Genomic DNA, 23,899 nt, shown 5'->3' with positions numbered 1-23,899 from the left:
TGCCAAAAAATATTTCGAAAAATTATCATAATATTAATTTCGTGCAAGAATAAAGGCAACAATCATATTTTTGGGGAATTAGTGCTTGCAACATATTTTCAATAAAAATGTTGCAACACCAATTGTTTAGATTAACACAGGCAACATTTTGAAAAGGTAAAACAGTTGATACAGAGGACAATGTACATATGCAAAGCTCTGATTAATTTTCGATGATAAATTTTATGTTGCTTTCGCTTAGCTTAATTTTGTTATAGTAATATGTAAATTAGTTGCAGCACATAAGCACATAACAATTTTATATAAAAAAACACCAACAAAAAATGTTGTAAAATTTCAACCATATTCACTTTTATTTGAAAAAGAAAACCAATTTGTAGCTTTTTGTTGTATATTATTATTGTTGTTGTTGTTGTTACACGAAACTTATTATAAAATGTTATTGTAAAATATGTGCCAATGCACACCAACACTAGTATTATTTGCTTACAACTTTAATGTGACACTTGAAACACAGATTTAGACACTTTGCTGTATATTACATATGTACATACAACATATATACATATATGTATATATATATATACATATATATATGTACATATGTATGTACATTACTTTAGTACCGAAAACTATCGAACTCAGCTACTAACAATGCAAATTTCTTACCTCCTCCATTTCAAATGATAACAAACAAACAAAAATAACAAACAAAAAACCAACGACCATAGGTATTGCTCAACCATCAACAACAGCAACACCAACAACAGCAGTTGGAGCAACTGGAACTGCAACAACTGAGCTACGCCAATCAATTGCAAATACTACCCGGTTGCAATTCAACAGCTTCGTCTAGCTCATCACCCACGTGCCACTCCCCCAGCGCTGGCAACGGCGCAACAACACTAACAAACTCTGTCGGCGCCGCCGCCGGAGCGCATATTGCCCTACTGAATGGCGGCAGCAGCAATGGCAGCGATACAGACATTCAAAGCGCGAGTGCCGTATCAGCAGCCGCTTCGGCTGCCGCCGCCGCTGCCTACCATCACCATCACCAATTGACAATCATAGCGCCGATCGTAATCACACCGGCATCGATGATGAACGGCGATGGCGCGCTGCCGCTGAGCACCGCACTGCAGCCCATACATGGTAGCGAAGCTATTACAACTACAACAGCACTAAACGGCATCGATCACAATCTAACACAACGCTCCGTCGCCTCGTCGCACCATCACACCGCACAACTGTTGTCGCACACAGCCCTGGCCTACGCGCCCAACGCCGCCACCGCGACGTACTTGATCAGCGGCAGCGGCGGTCCGACTGTGCTTGGCGCCGGCAGTGGCAACAGTCAACAAGGCAGCATTATTAGCAACGGCATTAGTGAGCACATTATGACAAATGGAAATCCGCTTTGCTCCTTCTCGGAGGTGACCAACACGCTGCTGAATCAGTAAGCGGTTCGTCGGAGCTATTGGCAGGAATTTGGCCAATGGTTGGGCAAATGTAATGCGTAAATTGTAATGAGTAAATGCGTGTTTTTATAATGATACAGTGTTGTGCAAAAAAGGAAAGTTAAAAAAAATTCTGATATAAATTTTTTATAAATTTTACTATGAGTCTTATTAACACAAAAAAAAAGAGTATTCTTTTCAGAAAATTTTTTGGAAAATATATATGTATACATATTTGCTTTAATTTCAGCGTAACCTACAAATAAATAACTGTGTTAACTTGTCCTTTCATTAAAAATAAATGACAGTTAGAGTTTGCAAGTAAAAAATATATTAAAATAAATTAATTTCAAAGATTCTTGGTGAGCCGCTAAATAAACAAAATTAATTTCAAAGATTCTTGGTGAGCCGCTAAATAAACAAAATTTCCGAGTTTCCAATATAATGACTTATTTTAACTGACGGTGTGACAAAAAAAAGTGTGAATAAAATTTAAAAAGCCGTTTGCCAAATATAAATAATATAAAAATCTTCCACAACCATAAATATTGCACAATAAAACTGATGTACGCATTATAAGAAGAGCAAGTAGTAAGGAATTTTTTGTTAATCTGCATTCTGCAACATTTCAACAAAAGACTTAAGACACGAACGTCTTTGAACAGTATGATTCTCATAAAAAGTTTGTGTCTTAAGTCTTTTGATTTTACATGCTATTTACTTTGCTGATAAAAATCTGAAAATTACTTATTGAAATAAAATAATAATAATATTGTTTATATGATTTTCTGTGATATTCTTCTAAGAGTATTCAACAAAAAGTTGTAAATTAAATATTCAAAAAACAGCAGTGCATTTTCACACAAAAATTATATTTTAAATAATAATAAATAGTTAAACAGAAAATTAAATTAAATCGTTCACATACAGTCAGCAATAGATTTTCCAAATGTGCAAAGCGCTGATAGCCAGTGCTTACACTTAAAAGTAGATTAGTCATTCGATAATACTTACATTTCAATTACTTATACAAATAATACTCTCTTAGCAACATTTGTTGCGAGAGTATAAAAATATATTTTACAATACTATAAAAATATTTGCTACACAAAAAAATACTTCCTTAATAAATAAAAAAATTAAAAATAAATTAAAAAAAAAAAACAAATCATTCTCCCAAACTCACAAAGTTTTCGAAATAAGCCACAACTAGAAAAATAGAAAAAAATCAACATTTTACCAACAATAATGCTACAGAAACAACAACAACAATAATAATAATATCAGCCAATAACAAATAAAACTTTTTTTAATGAAAAAAATCTGAGTAAAAAATTTGTATTTTGCAGAAAAAAAAATTTTAATGAAAAGAAATATAATTTTTTCTTTCCATTTTCACAAATTATTCTTCTAATTTAGTTGATTTTTATAGTATACAAAAAATATCAGCACTTACGGTGAACAAGATGAGAACAGTAGTTGTAATTACAACCAAAGAACTAAGCTTAAATATAAATTACAAAAAAAAAAAAAAAATCATAGAAAAGAAGTGCATGCGTTGAACTTAAAAAAAATAAAATAATATTATCATTTTTGAAATCGCATATATTTTATAAAATATTTAACAAGAAATATATTTGAAAAAAAAGAAATTATTGAAAAAATTCAAAAATTCAAAAATACATTAAAAACAAAGCGCCAATTTTCCATTTGCATGCTATAAAAAATCTTAAGCATTGCAATAAGTTTTGTAAAACTGAAAAATTTAAAACGACAAAATTTCTGTGAGTTTATCACGTCAACAAGAAAGCAATTTATAATGCAATTGTAAATTTTATGCACTAAATATTATAAAACTATATATAAATACACGACATTAAGCATGCAATATGGTAGTACATGCCAACACACACACACACTTACACATGCATACTAATGTATACCAATATATTTAAATATATAAAAAAATTAAATTAAAAAAAAAATATGAGATACGATTTTGGAAAATTAATGTATACTAGCAAAAACAATACTAAATTCAATTAAATTATATTTAGCAATTTAATAATATAATTAATAATTTTTAATTAAATCAAATAAATATGTACAATGTAATATAAACTTTGGTATATAAAGTGAAAAGTTTCCTATTGCTTTAGCGCTAGTTATTAATAGATGAATAGAAGAAAATAATTTTAACTAATAAATATAAAAAAAAATTAAATTAAAAAAATTAATTAATTAAACAATTATGCAATAATATTAAGCATAAATAATTACAAATAAAATTATAAAAATATCAATAGTAAATAAATAACGGATTTTATTCGCATATCTAGTCGCTAATAATTACAAACAAAAACTTGAAAAATGTAAATATATATATTAAAAATAATTGATTAAATATTGTTTCCTCTTTAATTGAAATTTCAACTAAACGCCAATAACAACAAAACAATTAGCAGAAAAAAAATTGAAAAAAAAAACATTTTCTGAAATTCACACACATTTATTGTAAATAGTGTGCATTTGCCTATAACTCTAAGCGAATTACTGGTTCCAAAACTACAAATCGTAGCATTAAAGTAAACATAAGCAATTTATGGAAATTATAGCAATTCTCTAGCCGTAACCAGTGACCAAAACTAATTTAATAAAACAACAAATATGTAACTAAAAAATAGTATGTGACAAAAATTTTAAAGTTTTTAAAATATTTTTTTAATTGCTTTGCTAAAATTATTTAAAATTATATTAGAAATTTGACTTTTTTATAACAATTTTCGATTTTTAGTATTTTTTTTTAATATTTCTTACTAATTTGATATATCATTTGGCCATTAAAATTTTTATAATTAAAATTTGTAGACATACTTCGATTAATTCTAGCTATATAAACCACAAAAAATTATTATAATAATGAAAACAATGTATGAATACAGATATACTTTAATATTAAAAAAAAAAAACTTAAAAATTAAAATAAATCATTAAAAATTATGAAAATATAGTTTTTGGATATTTTATTTTTATTATGTTATAAAAGCTTCAGGTAAGTGTGTCATTGAAACTATTACCTAAAATATAAAATTTAAAATTTTTAAAATTAAAATTTTTTAATTATTTATATAATTTAAATATATAAATATTATTTTAGTATTTCATTTTCATTAAAAATATTTTTTTTATCAAAAAATTTATAGATTGAATAATATGAAATTCTAATAAATTCACTAAAATGTGCGTTGATGCAGCTAAAAGCAAATATATACATACAAAGTCAATAAATAAGTGTATTTTTGTACTTTTAATATTTAACTGCAAGCATTTTCCAGCAAGTCACATGCACTGGTGAAATTTGCCACTTCATATTTTTAGTCACTGATACTACAATTGACGTCTATAAAACAATTTGTATCGATGTCACGTGTTATATCGCGAAAACCATCCTTCTACACAATAGGCAAAAATAAACAAATATTATTTGAAAGTATTGTTGTAGAGACAAACAATTTAAGTAGAAATAAGTTAGGGTGAACCACATTGACCTCTGGCATCTCGTTTAAACTCCATCTTGAACTCTAGCCTGACCTCGTTTAAGGCAGTAGTCTGCTTTAGAAGCCGAAAAAAAGCGTTTTTTTAGCAATTTTTTTTAAGGTAAGGAAATGATTGCGGTAAACGGAATTTTAAGACGATAGTGTACTATATTTAAGGCTTAAAAAATAATATTTATTATTAAAAAATACTACAATTTTTTCATAGTTGTAAGTATTTTTCTGGAGCAGCTGGAGTCTGCACTTGTAAGTCGGTGCCGGTGATGGAGGCCTTGCGATGCGTCTGAAGCAGTCGAACCAAATTTTTTATAAGTTTCTTATCTTTATGAACTAAAAAAATAACGAAGTTATAAAATTTCAAATTTTTTCGAAGTTTGCAAAAAAAATTCACTTTTTTGACTTTAAGTTCCATAACAAGTAGTTTAAATAATACTTTTGTCCAACGTTTTTAGTTCAAATAGAAGATAATTTAATATTGAAGCTAGATCAGTTTGGTTTTTTTCGATCGGACATATATTCTTTTTGCTATCGCCGGCACCGTTTTCTAACACTTGTGAAAAGGAAAACTCGAGAAAACGCGCTTTAAAGGTCTGCCGGAGCATTCGCACCTGCTCGACGCTCGGCCACTAAAACTGCTCTAGCTTCGAAAATATGTCGAATTGGCCTCTGGAATTTTAAAGACATATACTTGGATAGTTTTGGAAGAGATTTAAAACAAAACAAAAAAATTGATTTTTTGAAGCCTGTAAAGCAGACTACTACCTTACGGGGTTATACCAGTATAACTCATTAAAAATTTGGCGATTTTCGGATTTTTTTTTTAAAGAAAGTACTCGTTCGAATGTTTCGAAGTTGTTTGGATTGAAAAATAAGGGAGTTATGTGCTGTCTTGGGAGGAACCGAAAAAAAGTTCCCCAACTATTGACATGATTCCGGCCGAAAGAGTAGCTGAAACAAAAAAAAAAATCGAAAAGTGTGGAAAGTTGAAGGTATTTCCTATACAATGAACTACGATTTTTTGAAAAATATCCCAAATTAATAAAATGGCGTAGTTAAAAAATGTCGTTTTTTAGGTAAAAATAGCCGTTTTTTAATGCCAAATTGAAATAACAAATCATAGATCCTTGTGTAGGAAATATATTCAACAATACTCAGTTTCAATATGAAGTCGATCGGTCGTTGAGTTGAGTCAACAATTTTGAGATATGTCATTTCGAGAAAAACGTGTTTAATGATTCGATTATATTGACTTATGTATACCTGCGAGCGGCTTAGAGCGCTGCCATTCAAAAACTTTTCAAGATATGACCTTATCGCTTTCACAAGATATTTTTGAAAGTAATAACTATCGAATAAGCAAAAAATAAAAAAATCGATTTCGAAATCGAAAATGTCACACTAGTATAGCTCCTTAAACCTCACATTGACTTGTTCGAACTCTAGCATGACCTCGCTCGCCCCTAGCACCATGAATGTTCCAAGTTTTTTCTGAGCACGCTACATAACTGCAGAAACACGACTTCAGAGTTAAGGAAACCTTAACATTTACAGTTCTCTCTAGTTCCCAGAAATGCAAATTGTCATCCAGTCATACTTGGTATAATGTAAAACTGTTTATTCGGTATGTACCCGAAACGGCACTATTTAAACTTTACAGCTAAGGTATAATTCTAGAACAAACCATAAATCATCGACTCATTAGTACAAATAACTGGTGTAAGATATTATTAGCTAATCAAACAATATTTATCACACTTTATACATGAATATAGTATAGGTGAATTAATATATGCATAAATCGGCGTCTATTGTAAATAGTAAACATGATCGGCTTTGTGCAAATCTTCCAATTATTTACGTTCCCCGCATATATCAAACAAAATCACAAGTGTACTTCATATGGAGTTTTTTTTATGGAGTGGGCGACACTACTAATTAACGGTATCAATATTGAGTGGACACAATCAATTGTCACAGCGACTCTACCTCGCAGAAGCACCACAGCGAACAAATTGCGGCGAATTGCGGATGCTGGTTGGTAGAAAAGTTCGCTTAGCAGACTGAGTGCCCACACAGTCGCGCGGTCTAGCTGACGGAAGTAACTCGTAGGAATCGGTGAACGGTAAAATAATTACGACGAAGTAAAATAGATTACGCCTAAAATGGCTGCGGTTGAGATGCAAGAAAAAGTTAGCACAAGTACGGTTACACCGGTAATTTTTACACTAAACGACACAAGCAACAGCAACAACACTAGCGATACAACAACAGCAAACAAACACCAAAACTCTACAACGCCACCTGCAATCAGCTTGGCTGTACCGCCGCCAGCGCCACCCGACATCGTGCAACAAGTATGTGGCAACTTCGGTCACTGGCAGCTACGCACGATACTACTCATCTTTCTCTGCAAAATACCCTCCGCCTGGTTTATGGCTTGCATTATCTACACGGCGCCCACACCGAAGAAGGGCGATTACTACTGCCGCCCGCCGGCACTCATGAATCTGAGCAGCGGTCCACTGACGTCCGACACGCCCGCCTGGGTGCGCATGTCGCATCCGGTGTCGGATGAGCGCGGCACCGATCGTCGCTTCTATGTGGACGCCTGCAATATTTACGAGGAGCAATTACACCGCGATTTCGTCGCCAGCCATGCCAACTATACGAATCCGTTCGAGCAGCCGGATGTGGTGCGCCAGGCGGATGGTTCGTTGAAGCTGAAGGTGAATGTGCTGCCGTGCGAACATTTCGAGCATAATTCCGAATACATATCGTTAGTGTCGCAATTCGATTTGGTTTGTTCGCGTCAGTTGTTGATATCGGTGACGCAGTCGTTTCATGGCTTGGGCGCCTTCATCGGTGGGCTAGTGGCGCGACACGCGCTAAAACAGTTAAGTGCGATTTTTGCCCAATTTATTTAAAAAAAATCTGTTTTTAAATGCAATTAGCGCCGTGACTTTGCGTATGTAAATTTGTGAGTGAAATACAGTGAGGACGTATTCATATAAGTAAATATTATGCATTCAGTGCATAAGTAACCTCTTATAAAAAACGTGATAACTGTTAATACGAAAGATTCGTGGACACAACTGCAAGCTAGCTGTCGGCAAAAAAAAAAAAACAAAAAATTTCGAAAGAAAATAAGTGTTTACCACAAAGAATTTCTGTTTAAAATCGAAATAGTCAGAAAAGTTAGAGATTTGGACCTAATTTTTGGGGAGGGAGATAGGAAGAGAGACTGTAGTTAAGTCGGTAAATAATATTTATTTCAATGAAAGCACGAACAGATAAACTGAGCCAAATCAAAATTAATTGCTCTTGAGTATATAAATCGTACTAGTTCAGTATCTATTTCGAACTAGTCTAAAATAATTATATTTCTGAACAATATATGATATCAACTCTTGAAAAATACCTGTTCCTAGTGATAGGCGATAGTCGTTCAACAAATTGTACTTGCTTATTCAAATAGCTGATTTCCATGCAGAGCAGTTTTCGCAAAATTTTCCCTCAATCATGACTCTCTAATATACGCTGATTAACACTTTGTCTGCTTGTTGATGACTTAAATCACTCAATTATTAAAGGAATGTGTTGCTATTTAGGCATAATTTTGCATAAGTAATGATTATTTACAACAACGAGAGTAATCTACTGTTGACATAATTTTTTTTGATATTTTTTTTTAGTATTTAGACATATATAACGTTTAAATTATATTTAGTCTAGAGCGCTTTAAATTTTTGCAAATTGCCAGCAAATTTACTTAATAAGGTATTCAAATATTGATTTTTAACATAACAAAACGAAGATGACAAAACGACGACAACGAATCGAACAAACAACTGATATAAATTAAATAAATTGGTTTAATTCAATGGAGATAGAATGGCAAGCGGATATAGGACTTAAGGCAGTAGTCTGTTTGTTTATTTTGTTTTAAATCTCTTCCAAAACTATCCAAGAATATGTCTTTAAAATTCCAGAGGCCAATTCGACATATTTTCGATGCTAGAGCAGTTTTAGTGGCCGAGCGTCGAGCAGGTGCGAATGCTCAGGCAGACCTTTAAAGCGCGTTTTCTCGAGTTTTCATTTTCACAAGTGTTAGAAAACGGTGCCGGCGATAGCAAAAAGAATATATGTCCGATCGAAAAAAACCAAAATGATCTAGCTTCAGTATTAAATTATCTTCTATTTGAACTAAAAAAGTTGGACAAAAGTATTATTTAAACTACTTGTTTTGCAACTTAAAGTCAATTTTTTTTTTTCTTAAAAAAGTGATTTTTTTTTTCAAACTTCGAAAAAATTTGTAATTTTAAAACTTCTTAGGTATTTTTTTAGTTCATAAAGAAAAGAACCTTATAAAAATTAAAAAAAAACTTGGTTAGACTGTTTCAGATGCATTGCACGACCTCCATCACCGGCACCGATTTAGAAGTGCAGGCTCCAGGCGCTCCAGAATACTAATACTTACAACTTTGAAAAAATTGCATTATTTTTTAATAATAAATATTGTTTTTTAAGCCTTAAATATAGTACACTATCGTCTTAAAATTCCGTTTACCGCAATTATTTCCTTCCCTTTAAAAAAATTGCTAAAAAAAACGATTTTTTCGGCTTCTAAAGCAGACTACTGCCTTAATTGTTGCTTTAATAAAACTTTAACGAGCAATGAATTGGATTGTATAGCACTACGCCACTTTTGTAATGAAGTCAGAAAAGGTTTTTTGTTTTATGTATTTTTATTCAAAAATTACCATTTATAGTCATTTTCTTTACTTCAAAAAGGTGGCAACCCTAACTAAATTATTATTTTTGTTTTTATTTACATTTCACAGTGTCAGTCCACGGCGCCTAATGCTCATCGGCATGTTTTTCCAAGTCTTTTGTGGCTGCATAACAGGCTTGGTGACAAATTTCCAACTACACATTTATTTCCGTTGCCTAACATCCATCGCTTGTACCGTTATAATGTCTGCCGGCCAAGTTATATGTGAGTTGAGCATTAGCATTCAGTTTTTTTGCTATTTACTAATCACTTATGCCTCTTACACTATCTTCTAGTAATGGATATTACAGACGGACGCGCGAAAACCATCGTCACAACACTTTCCGAGTTATTCTGGGGCATTGGACTTATACTTTTACCGGGTATATCAATATTTTTTGATAGCTGGAGTTATTTGTATGTGGCCATATCGGCGTCGGTGATTATTTTAATTTTTGTGCATAGGTAAGCACATATCACTCTTTGCTAAAACCATTATAAGTCCGAGAACAGATTCAACTAAAACTTATCCAAATAACTTAAAAAGTTCAACACCTTTTATTTTAAATTTAGAAGATTTCTTTAAATACTTTTGAAGCTTTATAAAGATATTGAATTAGTAACCCTTGAGGAAATTTATTATATAAGTCCTCCCTTTCCTCAAAGCATATAATTTAAATCGACAAAATATCAATAACCAATAAATCTCCTATATCAACAGATGGATCGCCGATTCGCCGCGTTGGCTTCTAAGCTGCAATAAATTAGATCGAGCGCTCGAACAGCTACTAAATTCGGCCACGCTCAATCACCGTTCCATACCACTGGATCTTGAGGAGAAGTTGGCGAATCAAGCGAAACACCTACAACAAAAAGCAACGAGTGCGCCACGCTATTGGTCCATTTGGGATAAGACGACCGAACGCAAGTATATTTGCTGTGTGCACGCCGCGTGGGTCGGCGCGATGATACTACACAATGTGACGCTGCTGATGATCCGAACAATGGGCATGGAGTATATACACGTCAATACCGTGTGCTTGGGTATGTTTGTAAGACACGGAGTGTTTTAAAATCAAATTTCATAAATGAAACAAACACTCAATTGCAGGACTCTCCGAGGTGCTCGGCATCTTTATGGGTCTCTATTTGATACTCTACACCAGACGACGTTGGCTTTGGTGCGGTCAGCTGCTGACTTTAGCGGGCGCTATTACATATCTAATCTGGACTGTGCCGAATACTTGTGAGTTATAGAAATAAGAGTCCAGAAAATATATTTAATAACACTGATTTGTAATTACAGTGAAACCAAGTCGACGTGTGGGTTACGAAATGATCTTTTGGATGTTTTTAAAATTCGCCACAGCCGTCACATTCGCCGTGCTGGCCACTTGTACTGGTGAAATCGTTACAGCCGAGAAGCGTCCAACTCTGATGTATTCGGTGGTGACGCATAGTCGCTTTTGGCTCATTTTCGGTCCATCAATTGCGGTGACAATTAATATTCACAATTTAAGCCCCATTACAGTGTTAGCCTCATTGGCAGTCATTACGGGTGTAATGCTGTGCTTTCTCAATCGCGCCTTCTGGAATATGGAGCAACCACGCTTATCCAAAGTGCCCACACCGAACACATATCGACGCAACTCTTCCGCCGAGCTTTTACGTCGTGCTTCACTTGGCACAAAATCGGAGTTCTATGATAATACTTTGACGATAAGTATCTCCGATCTATGGCTGGTAAAATCGCAATTCGAAACAATAACGGAACAGGAAGTCGCGGTGGCGCCAAGAGAGAAGTGTGAGAAAGAAAATGAAAAGCGTATATGCGAGCCATATTTGTAATGAAACAGATCAGACAATGTATTATGTGTATGCTTTAGGATGTGTGAACAAAAAATTCGACAACGGATTTCCTAACCTCAACTCTGACGTCAATACTAGATAATAATACATACTATTATATAGATTTATGTCGCGTTAGCAGGTGTTTAGAAGAATCTGAACTTTGGATACGCTTTAAGGCTTTCTCATCGTAATAAAAGTTATATATGTATAATATCTTTGAATATGCATATATGTATGTCTGGTGGTAATGGATGTATAGAAAAAAGAACATACGTAGTAGTCTTCAAGTGTATGTATATTAAATATAATTTTGATATTGCTTAAAATATGTAAATTTTCACTATTAATGATTGTGTAAATTATATAATAAAATATTAAATTAGAAAAATTACTTATAAATAAATATAATTTATAGAATAATAAATGGTAGTGGATAAATAAAGATTTTTATTGAAAAAAGTGAAGAGCCCCAAAGTATGCTTCAGCATTGCATTTCCGTCGCATTATCAATAAGCAAGCCGTTGAATAAAAGAGCCCAATAGATGCCGCAATAAACTCTCACAGTTTGTCTTAACCGTGTGCCACCAGGTGGCGCTATACACAGTTAACTTTATAACAGTATTAAAACTTATTTAAGTTCTCTAGTCACACCAAATGAGTTTGCAATTGATTTCATCCGATTTTGAATGGATTCAACATGCGCAACTGAAAACAGCCCTTTCCAGTCTCACCAAAAATCAAGATTAACGTAAATTTTTATATTTAGTACAAGGCCTTGTGGTAATATATTTACCAACCCTTACTGACGGCATTCCATAGTTGACCTTCATTAACTAGATATACATATCGTGAACGCTAGTTTTAATTCACTTGACCTTTCGAAATGCAAACAAATTCCAAAAAAACCTTCTAAAATAGTAGCAACTTTGACGTCAAAAACGCCGACCTCAACCGAATTGTAAACAAAACGGTGCCCAAGCCCAATGACCTCGATCAAAATATAAACAAACCCCTACCAAAGGTCAATGACCTCGGCCTAAGAGGTAAACAAACCGCTGTTAAAGCTCAATGACCTCGACCAAAAGGTAAACAATTCCCGACCAAAGGTCAATGACCTCGGCCCAAAACGTAAACAAACCCTGGCCAAAGGTCAATTACCTCAGCATAAAAGGTAAACAAACCGCTGTCAAATGTCAATGACCTTGACCAAGAAGTAAACAAACCCCTGCCAAAGGTCAATGACCTCGTCCAAAAGGTAAACAAACTCCTGCTGAAGGTCACTGACCCCGACCAAAATGTAAACAAACATTTGCGAGGTCATTGACCTTTGGCTGGGTTTGTTTGCCTTTTGGGCCAAGGTCATTGACCTTTGGGTGAGGTCATTGACCTTTGACAGGGGTTTGTTTACTTTTTGGGCTGAGGTCATTGACCTTTATCGGGGTTTATCTACCTTTTTAGTCGATCTCATTGATCTTTGGCCGGGGTTTGTTTACATTTTGAGGTGTCACATGAGGCCAAGTTTGATTATATGTTGTGGGGTCACATTGGTCAAAGTTTTTCAAATTTGGATTGCTAGTTTTTTTGAAAGTTTCTGTGAAGCCCTGTTTGTTTAAAATATGGAGATTCACATGAGGTTAAATTTGTTTATCTTTTGAGCGGCAAGAGAGGTCAACTCGTTGAATCAATTATGCAGAGTTGCATATGGGGTTTTACAGCAATTTATAGTCAATTATAATACATATCTAATTAAGCTCTTAAATATTAAGTTAGGAGTTAAAATAGTTTATACTCTGGCTGCTATGCAGTTGATTTAGAATGGTTTCCAAAAAGCAATGCAAAATTACCAACAAAAAGATGGCATAGTGCAAATGACATAATCGAGTGCGTATTTAATTAACAAATGATGACACTGTGTTGCAGTGAACACTCGAAACTTAAATCAATTATTTACCAGAAGGTATAGACAAGTGCTGATCTCCAGACGTACATATATACACATGTATGTATGGGACTGAGGAAGTGAAATGTCAGCGAAATGAGACAATGCGGAGTCATGGAAAGAGGGGGGAGGACGGGTTCGATTCAATGATAGCGACTAAATAAATGCAATTAGAGCCTTCACTTAGCATTGATCTCAATTCTGTTGCCAGCCATCCCATTGCATCACACTTGAAGAATGAGCGACAATAAAACGCTAAATGAGCCAACATATTTACTTCTATATGTATGTATGTGTATGTAATTTCATGTATATAAGTACTTTGTATTATTGAAATGTATGTATGTGGATATGTCATATAAGTACTTGTCAAATTATAAGTCAGAAGTCCATTCAAGTCAAGCACTTGTGTAAATTACTATATATTTACACTCTCCGCTGTTCAGACACGGCCTAGACGCGCGTTTAAATGTCAGCATTGCGTCTACTCGTATGTGTATTTTATTTATTTAGCCATCAATTGATATGTTTGCATTTGGACGATAATTAAGTGGTGGAAACTTTAATTTGAATGTCTGAATGCCATTTACTGATTTTGAACAATATTTATTTGTCACTTGTAATCACAATTAATAGTACTCATTGATAGATTTATAATATTATAATTAAAATTGATAAGTTTAGTATATACATAGTATATGGACGCTTATATGTACGTATATAGGCGTTGTTATATAAGAGGGTTGCAACACTGATAGATAGACATTTGATACAATTTCTTCAGCGTTTTGAGTTATTTAGTTCGACATTATGCGAATACTAATATATTCACAATATATCATGAGATATATATTTTTAAAATATGTATATCATGAGATAATTTTTTTTCAGAAATTTGGTTTTGTGCTAAAAGTGTCGCCACTATTTACCAATTTTTGCAAAGCCTAAAGATGTAATTGAAAAATTAATTGACACGTGTATTTCAGCTCTATAGCGTTACAAATTAGCATTAATTAGGACTTTATCAGTTGAATTTCATTATAAACAGCAAATTCATTTGCCTCAAGTGGTAAAATATAAATTCTCTAGACTATTAGCATTGTCTTAAGTGGCATGAAAGCGTAACCTAATTATCGTCTGCGAATTAAACTAGTCGTCGGTGGTTGCATTTAGGCAGACGAATCCATCGCAACCGGATCCAAACCAACACAACAATGATAAATGTTTAGCAAATATAATAGAATTTTTTGTTTTAAAATTTATTTTTAGCAGTGAATGTTGGAGACTAGTTGGACTTGTCGAAAATCAAACAAAAAAGATGTTAATTTCAGTGATTTCTAAAAAAAAATATTTTTACTCTTTTTTCTATATTTTATTTCGCGGTTTGAATAAAAAGCTTTAAGTAGCACTGTTGAAACTAAGATTTGAAAACTTTTTATATTCTTTTTGTACCTATATAATTATCATCTTCTAGTGAATTTTATAATCTAAGCAAAGTAAATCTGAAACTATAAGGTTTGCCCATAAGGTAATGATTATATGCATTTTCATTGCCTAAAGATACTTTGAGTTGTATATTCTTACAGTAAATATTAATCTAGATAGATATTAATTCTGCTATTAGAAAATTAAAGATCAAAAGAATATCCATGAATTGTGCCAACTTACTATTTAGGCCTGAACACAATATGAAGCTATGGAACTATGGGGTTTAAAAAATTTGCAGTTATTTTAAATATAGAAATTTTGAAATTAAAACAAAATAAAAACTCATTTATATGATCACCATCATATTTAGAAGTATACAAAAAATTAAAAAAAAAAAATTGCACGTAAGTTTAAAGGCGACAGCATTCTTTTGCCTTCTTAATGACCAATTATCTATATATTAACTTATCTAAGCTGACGATTCGCTCATTAACTCTTATCGGTCACTAAACTGAAATGGATTCATTACAGAAGTTGTAGGAATAAAATTCTAAAGACGACTCATTATTCTGCCAAAATTTTGCATTGATAGCCGGAGAAACTATCCACTAAAACTCTAAGAAATATATCATAAATTTCGTATTATTCACAACTGTGTACAACAACAGCACCGCTATCCAAAGAATAACCGATTAGCTAAATGGTGAACAGGCAAAGATAGCGTGTTCTTTAACATGAAATTCGTGATATGGGAATTGAACTGTCAAAAGTAAATGTCTGCAACTTTGTTATAAAAAAAACAATTGATTTGATTTGAGATAATGAAGAAGTGTTTAATTAAAAACAAAATATAAAAGATAAGATTATGAATAGGCACGAATGAATGGACATTATTTATAGTGGGCTATAAATATTTCTGACAACGCGTGGTCATTCAAATTAAGCACTTAAGTCAAAAAAATGAATTTAAACGCTACAAACAGTGTGTATTTGAGGTCGAAGTGTCTACGATTAGAATTTTTTTTAATTATAGTTTTATATATCTTATATACCTTTGTAGAGGTTAACGTCAAGATCATTCGAAGTAGTGATCTATTGAAGGCTGAGGATGGCATATATAGATCTCCAGAATTATTTCCATTAAGGTATACCGAAATCACTGTCATGTGCAACATTCAGGATGCAAAAAAGAGAACATTGATATTGAATATAGCATTCCTCGGCCCATAGGCGAGCTGGAGGCAGGCATTCGGACCATAATCATCGCAATATCACAGGTTATGTACGAAAAAGTAATGAATGGTGTACCCTGTATTTAATAAACTCAATTTATATAACATAGGTATCTCACATTCCACCATAAATTTCAATTATTTTTGCGGAATTTTTTCACGAATTTGGCATACCAAATAAAGTGTAATAAAGATTATGAAAATTATTTATTTCACTGTTCAAGTAAAATATTAGCCAGCTATTAACATTTAGTTGCCATTTTTCTCAGCTGTTACTGTCAACGCTATAAATAAACGGAGTGACATGAAATATATTTACAGTGTGGCCATATCGCACAGCACTTCAATCAATTTACAATTCAAAAAAGATTAGCGATAAGTTGGCACACGGTTTGATTAAATATAAATTATAATTAGATTTAAATTTTATTGGCGTTAAATTGTGAACGGTAGCTTTCATACCGCGACAATAAAAACTGATTACATTTAGCCCACAAGCGAACGAATGACGTTCAATTGTTGCTGCGTGGAGTTGGGTATAACGATAAATGTGTATGTGTATATAAGGGAGGCTAATCGGAAATTGATTAACGGGTATCTAAACGGTAGCTGTAGAGTTGTATAGAAAATCGTTAAAATGAAGATGCTGAGTTATCTCAATATATTATTTTCTAGTAACATATTCGACCTTGTCGAAGCCTTGGAATCTGCAGATAATTTCGTTGATTTTAAAATATACCTCAGATAATGATCATTATTTATATTTTTTATATTTTTATTTATATTTGGTACTCTGCAATTTATTGACCACTTCTAAACTCTTAATATATGATTACTTTGTATTTATTCAAAGCTAATAAAATTATTTATAATAATTGATAATTTATTTATAATAATATCAAACATGTACACTGATAAACCTTACTTTTGAGTTATATAGGGTGGTCCACACAGTTCATTCATCTCGATTGGCTTCGAAGTAGAACATTTGTACGACAGTTTAACAAGACCTTGGTAAGGTTTTCTGATTCTATGTCATAAAAGACCTTCTCGATATTCATTGTTGGATTCTGAGAGTAATTTGAGTGATATATATATATAGTTTAAGCTAAATGGATAAGATAAATGGATAACCCACCACATTTTTTACTCTTATTTCAATATTTCTTGATTTTAATTTTCCAAAAAGTGTTACCAAGTTTTTGGAAAATAATAATTTAAAGTAATGGAAGCAAGCTTTAATTAAAAACTATGAAAGGCAGTCAAAAAGTTTGACGAAAGAGTCATGAAAGGCTCCAAAGTAAGTACATCCAAGGCATCCTTAAGTTCGGAGGTGGAAGTGTTTTAGTTTGGGGTTGCTGTAGCTATAGTGGTCTATCAAATCTGGTATTTATCGAAGACAAATGGCGGGAGAGTCCTACGAAGTGATGCTGAGTACAATTTTAGAGCCCTCAGCACAAAAAATGGACTTAGAAGATAATTCTATATACCAGTAGGACAATGAACCCAAACATTCATGTTGGGTTAGGAAAGAATATTTCGATCTAAAATCGATAGAGCTCCTACTACGGCCTGCCAAATCCTCTGACTTAAATCCTATTAGGTATTTATAACAATATTTGAATGATAAGCTCATCAAATATATTGAAGGACTCCTGGGAAAACATACCACGATCACTTTTTCTGAAATTGGTAGACAGCATGTCTAAAAGTCTTTTGGCTGTAATTAACGCTATTAATATGCTTTTAATATGCATATATATAAATATAAATATATAGCGTCTTATTTTGACATATGTATCTATTTATTTACTCAATAAAATCAGCAAGCCTATATCACGTTATATATTTACTTGACAAGCATGCGCTATAAATGTCCAACCTGAGAGCGTAGCTTAAATTTTAAGTACAAATGTGAACTGAGTAGACAATTAAATGTCATTTAATTACATTTAAAATATATTTAATGGATCAGAAATTATTAAATTTTATATATTTGTCTGTTATAGCTTATAGTTAATATTATATATAGAAAGCAACACTCTAAGAGAGAAACTTAAGGGGGGGTAAGGTTTGACAACTTTTTTTCATTTTTTTAATATTTTTTTTCTGAACCATCAACTTCTCAAGAATATTGTGTTACAAGTTTTAGGTCATTCGGAGAAAAACTAACGAAGTTACAGCAGGTTGAATAACGATACCTCCAGCTACCAGCGCTTAGTGTACAAAACTTTGAATCGATTTTCCCAAATATGTCATTTTTAAAGTCGGTGATCAGCCTACAGGAAAAACTACAGCATCGATCGTTTTGAAATTTTGAACAAATATTTTACATACATATAGCTCTCGAATGACGTCGAGTTTTTCCTAAAAATTTTAATTACTAACAATTTTACAATAACAAATAGGTCGATTTTTTCGTCTAAAATCGTCATTTTGGCTTGAAAATGGTACCAAAAATTGAAAAATTAAAAAAAACTCGACGTCAATTGAAAGATAAACTAATAAATTAAAGAAAGCAGTTTAATTTTTTGGTTTCGGATGATCCAGCGATGCTGTAGGCTGGTCACCGCACAAACACTTTTTTTCGAGGTGCCTGCAGAGATCGACGATAAATCCGTTATTCCTCGTTATTTTTTGATAAAACTTTTTTTTAAGTATCCTTCAAATGTTGTACTTTCATATAATAATAAGTAAAATAAACCTACAGCAATATTTTTTTCTAAAAAAATTAATGAAAAAAGGTCTTTTTTCGACGAAACAAACCTTACCCCCCATTAAAGCTCCCAATTTAGTTAATTAACCATATTTACTGCATGACATTTAATTCCATTCACGAAAGTATTTCTCGAAAAAAATCAACAAAGAGGCCGTTGGGTTCAATCACAATCACCTTTCTCACCCACTTTCAACAACGAAATATTAAAATATTTTCTCGTTCCAGTTTTAATAGGCAGGTACCTGTCAGCTGCTGTCAATTGCCTTATGATTGGTGGTTAGCTACTTAATTGATACATTTATCGTATGCTAAAAACTTGTAACTTGTAACAATTAAAATGTCATGTGTGTATTATGCCGTTGACATGTATGCGACACTGTCGCATTAATTAGACAAAGTAAACAAATTTCTACAGAATTCTAGCAATCTATATTAAATATTAATTCCTGCACATATGTGTATATGATCTAAAAGATAAATATGCATGTGTATGCTGAGATATTAATTAAATAACGTATATACACACTTACATAATAAGCAGCATAAGCGAGTGTCGGTGAGTTTGCGTAAAGAAATTCTTAATTTTGCACTTGACAATGAACGCACGCAACTAAATTCGCAATAGAAAGAAGCGCTGCTCTAAATAAAATTAAGTATACACACATACTACGTGCATACACAAACCAATAAATACATATATATGCATGTTTGTTTACTTTTATATGGGCGTGCGTAGGTGGTTGAACGCTTATTTAAACGTTAATAAGTGCAAAAGTGCCGCTCTGTTGCAAAAAAAAAAAGAAAAAGAAAAGCGAATAATTAAAAAAATAAATAAATGAAGCATGAATAAATAATAAATGAATTAATGAAACAGTCATAGCATGATTAATTAAGATGCTAGAATATATTGCAGAATATGAAGCGTATATGAATGGGTGAGCGGGGCGTATGAGCAACATTTGTATGCAATGAATGAATATAGATATCTATTGCATGTGTGCAAAGCAAATATGTATGTATATACTGGCAAAAGGTATTTAAGAAAGCAAGCAATAATTAATAACAAGAAGCAAATAATAAATTTTTCATTTATTTTATTATATTTTATTGCGCTGTCATCAATTAAAAACACTCTACGTTATAATTAATATCTGTATAGCTTGCTGTGCGCCATATTTATTTATTGTTTGCGGCGTGTGACAGTCACACTTCATGCAGACACGCCGCCATACATACACACACGCAGTCACAATAACACTCCCTTTTCAATTTGTGAAAAAATTCAGCGAAATTGTGTATTTTCGTCAGCAATTATATGGTCGTAGACATTTTTGCAGTCACGGTCGTTTGATGACCAAATGTTTTACGCATATATTTAAATATTTTTAAATTTTTTCAAATTTTTAATTCGTACTTTTTGCATAAAAGGCATTTTTCAATTATTATAATTCATATTTCTAATTATCAGCAATGTTTAGAAGAGTCTATAATTTTATGTGTACATATGTATATGCAACTATGTATATATGTGTTCACGTAAACTTAATGAAGCGTCACAAGTGCCACAAATGGTGCCAAATATGAATTTGAATAAATAAAGTATGATGACTTCCCATATATGCAGTATTTGGGGTCTTCCAGGAATTATACATATGTGTACTAAATGGAACATGTTTAGACAGAAGACAATGAAGAAAAAGAAGTATATATATTAAAAAGAAATATATATATATATATATATTTTTATACTCACGCAACAAAGTTACTACGAGAGTATAATAGTTTTGTTCACATAACGGTTGTTTGTAACACCTAAAACTAAATGAGTTAGATATAGAGTCATATATACCAAAGTTATCAGGGTGACGAGTAGATTTGAAATCCGGATGGCTGTCCGTCCGTCCGTCTGTCCGTCTGTGCAAGCTGTAACTTGAGTAAAAATTAAGATATCTTAATGAAACTTGGAACACATGTTCCTTGGGGCAGTGAGAGGGTTGCTTTCAAAATCGGTCCACTGCCACGCCCACAAAGTGGCGAAAACCAAAAACACATAAAGTGTCATAACTAAGCCATAAATGAAGTTATAAAAGTAAAATTTGGAATAAGGGATCGCACTAGGAAGGGGCATATTTGGGTGTAGTTTCTTTGGGGAAGTGGGCGTGGCCACGCCCACAAACCGGTTATTTATATATAACTTGCAAACCAATAAAGCTATATAAACCAAACTGTCTGCAATAGTTGAAATCGGATAATAACCACGCCCACCTCCCATACAAATGTTAGGTTGAAAATTACTAAAAGTGGGTTACCTCACTAACGAAAAACGACAGAAACACTAAATTTCACAGAAATAATAGTAGAAGGAAGCTGCACTCAGATTTTTTTACAAAATGAAAAATGGGCGTGACATCGCTCACTTATGGGTCAAAAACCATATCTCAGGAACTACTCGACAAATTTCAATGAAATTCGGTGTATAATATTTTTTTTAAACCCTGATAACACGGATAAAAAATGGGCGAAATCGGTTCACAACCACGACTACTTTCCTTATAACTCAAATTTGAATTCCATCTGATTCCTTCACTTTATCATGTATACATAAGGAACCAATGAAGATAGTGGAATAAAACTTTACACAAATAGTACATATCATCTCTGACTTCACTTGTGAAAAAGTTGTCGAATACGGACTATAACTTTTGAAGGCCCCAGATATCGAACATGTTGAACTCAGCGCCTAAGGTTAAATTTTAACCGAAAATTTGGATAAATCTCTCAGATAGTTTAATGTAGAGGAAACTGTTTTCTTCTAATAGTGTTCTGTTAACAAAATTATTAAATTTGGTCATAACATCTCCTAGCTCCCATATACCTAATTATAAGTTTTTCAAAAATACGGTGGGCTTTATTCCGCATATACATATGTATTGGTTAATATGTGAGATATCTTAGCAAAATTAATTGAGCGTATAGTCTTGGATATAGTGTACGCTGCTGGTGAAAATGAAATTATTACCTCAGCCCTCATATAATATACTATATATTACGATTTTCGTTATTCTATTAATTTTTTTACCGAATTTATGAGTAAATTTTGTATGTTTGTAAGTTTCTTCAATAAATGGCGAGAGTATAAAATGTTCGGTTGCACCCGAACTTAGCCTTTCCTTACTTGTTTTATTTTTAGATCGATTTTGGAGTTTGAAGTAGTACGTTGATGGATATAAATTAGGAGTGCTTCAACAGCTGCTTCAAAATTTGATAGAAACAACTGAGTCTAATATAACAACAATTAACAAATATTACGTAAATATTATTTATCACAAATTTAAACTAGAAATGAAAAGAAAAGTATGACACATAATGGATGGTAATTTATTTTGGAGCAAGGAAAGTGAATAGAAATACGGAAATAGGTTCCATGTGGGGTTTGCGGTATCACTTGATATCGGAAATTTTTATGAGTAATACACTTTAGTGACATTAAAATAAATTATATATATTTTTTATTGTATAAAATAAATGTGAGCATCATTAATTGAAATTTACCACGTAACTACTTTTATATGGTAACGGGTGATTTTTTTGAGGTTAGGATTTTCATGCATTAGTATTTGACAGATCACGTGGGATTTCAGACATGGTGTCAAAGAGAAAGATGCTCAGTATGCTTTGACATTTCATCATGAATAGACTTACTAACGAGCAACGCTTGCAAATCATTGAGTTTTATTACCAAAATCAGTGTTCGGTTCGAAATGTGTTTCGCGCTTTACGTCCGATTTATGGTCTACATAAATCTGGTTGAATGGCTACGTAAATAAGCAAAATTGCCGCATTTGGGGTGAAGAGCAACCAGAAGCCGTTCAAGAACTGCCCATGCATCCCGAAAAATGCACTGTTTGGTGTGGTTTGTACGCTGGTGGAATCATTGGACCGTATTTTTTCAAAGATGCTGTTGGACGCAACGTTACGGTGAATGGCGATCGCTATCGTTCGATGCTAACAAACTTTTTGTTGCCAAAAATGGAAGAACTGAACTTGGTTGACATGTGGTTTCAACAAGATGGCGCTACATGCCACACAGCTCGCGATTCTATGGCCATTTTGAGGGAAAACTTCGGAGAACAATTCATCTCAAGAAATGGACCCGTAAGTTGGCCACCAAGATCATGCGATTTAACGCCTTTAGACTATTTTTTGTGGGGCTACGTCAAGTCTAAAGACTACAGAAATAAGCCAGCAACTATTCCAGCTTTGGAAGACAACATTTCCGAAGAAATTCGGGCTATTCCGGCCGAAATGCTCGAAAAAGTTGCCCAAAATTGGACTTTCCGAATGGACCACCTAAGACGCAGCCGCGGTCAACATTTAAATGAAATTATCTTCAAAAAGTAAATGTCATGAACCAATCTAACGTTTCAAATAAAGAACCGATGATTTTGCAAATTTTATGCGTTTTTTTTTTTAAAAAAGTTATCAAGCTCTTAAAAAATCACCCTATATATGTATTTATGTAAAAGGTTTTTCAATAAGAACGCTACAAAGTTTTTTTTAATAAAAAAATATGGAATGTCTTTATTCCTGTGAAAGTACATTCGATGCCATTATGTGTAGAACTATAATGGAACGCTGAACCCAATTTTCGACGGTTTTCAGGCATAAATCGGCTGATACTGCTGAAATTTCATGTTCGATATTCGTACGAAGTTCATAAATCGTCGCTGGCTTGTTGGCATAGACAGAAGTGTGGTCCAATGACGCCGCCGGCCCATAAACAGCACTAAACCGTAATTTTTTCGGGATGCAATGTTGACTCATGGGGTACGTGTGGATTACTGCCTGACCAAAAACTCATATTTCGCTTATTGATGAAGTCATGCATCCAGAAATGAGCCTACCATAAATTGAACGTAGCGAGACCACTGACTCCGAATTTCGTTAC

General features: G+C 32.9%; 2 protein-coding genes and 1 long non-coding RNA gene across 3 annotated transcripts in view; all 3 read left to right on the top strand.

Annotated features, from left to right (window-relative positions):
• The window catches only part of LOC105210174 (neuronal PAS domain-containing protein 2), an 80,091-nt gene extending 75,713 nt beyond the window's left edge, over positions 1–4,378 (top strand). The window contains exon 11 of the mRNA XM_054235970.1: positions 732–4,378. Within this exon, the coding sequence (XP_054091945.1) occupies positions 732–1,460 (729 nt within the window). The 3' untranslated portion in view covers positions 1,461–4,378. The remainder of the gene's footprint in view (positions 1–731) is intronic.
• Positions 4,379–7,069: 2,691 nt separating this feature from the next.
• Positions 7,070–12,024, top strand: Slc22a3_1 (solute carrier family 22 member 3). The gene is made up of 6 exons (XM_011180973.3): positions 7,070–7,904; positions 9,853–10,007; positions 10,079–10,247; positions 10,504–10,826; positions 10,894–11,028; positions 11,089–12,024. Exons 1-6 carry the CDS (start codon positions 7,174–7,176, stop codon positions 11,628–11,630), a joined length of 2,055 nt encoding a protein of 684 aa, XP_011179275.1. The 5' UTR covers positions 7,070–7,173; the 3' UTR covers positions 11,631–12,024.
• A 3,908-nt stretch (positions 12,025–15,932) lies between these two features.
• Positions 15,933–16,939, top strand: LOC128919870 (uncharacterized). The gene is made up of 3 exons (XR_008470006.1): positions 15,933–15,982; positions 16,061–16,282; positions 16,343–16,939. It is a non-coding gene; the product is annotated as an uncharacterized LOC128919870 (long non-coding RNA).
• The last annotated feature ends 6,960 nt before the right edge of the window (positions 16,940–23,899 follow it).

The sequence above is a fragment of the Zeugodacus cucurbitae genome, chromosome 2 (genome assembly GCF_028554725.1).
Source record: "Zeugodacus cucurbitae isolate PBARC_wt_2022May chromosome 2, idZeuCucr1.2, whole genome shotgun sequence".
Classification (NCBI taxonomy): Eukaryota; Metazoa; Arthropoda; class Insecta; order Diptera; family Tephritidae; genus Zeugodacus; species Zeugodacus cucurbitae.
This window is presented reverse-complemented; position numbering and strand designations above follow the sequence as displayed.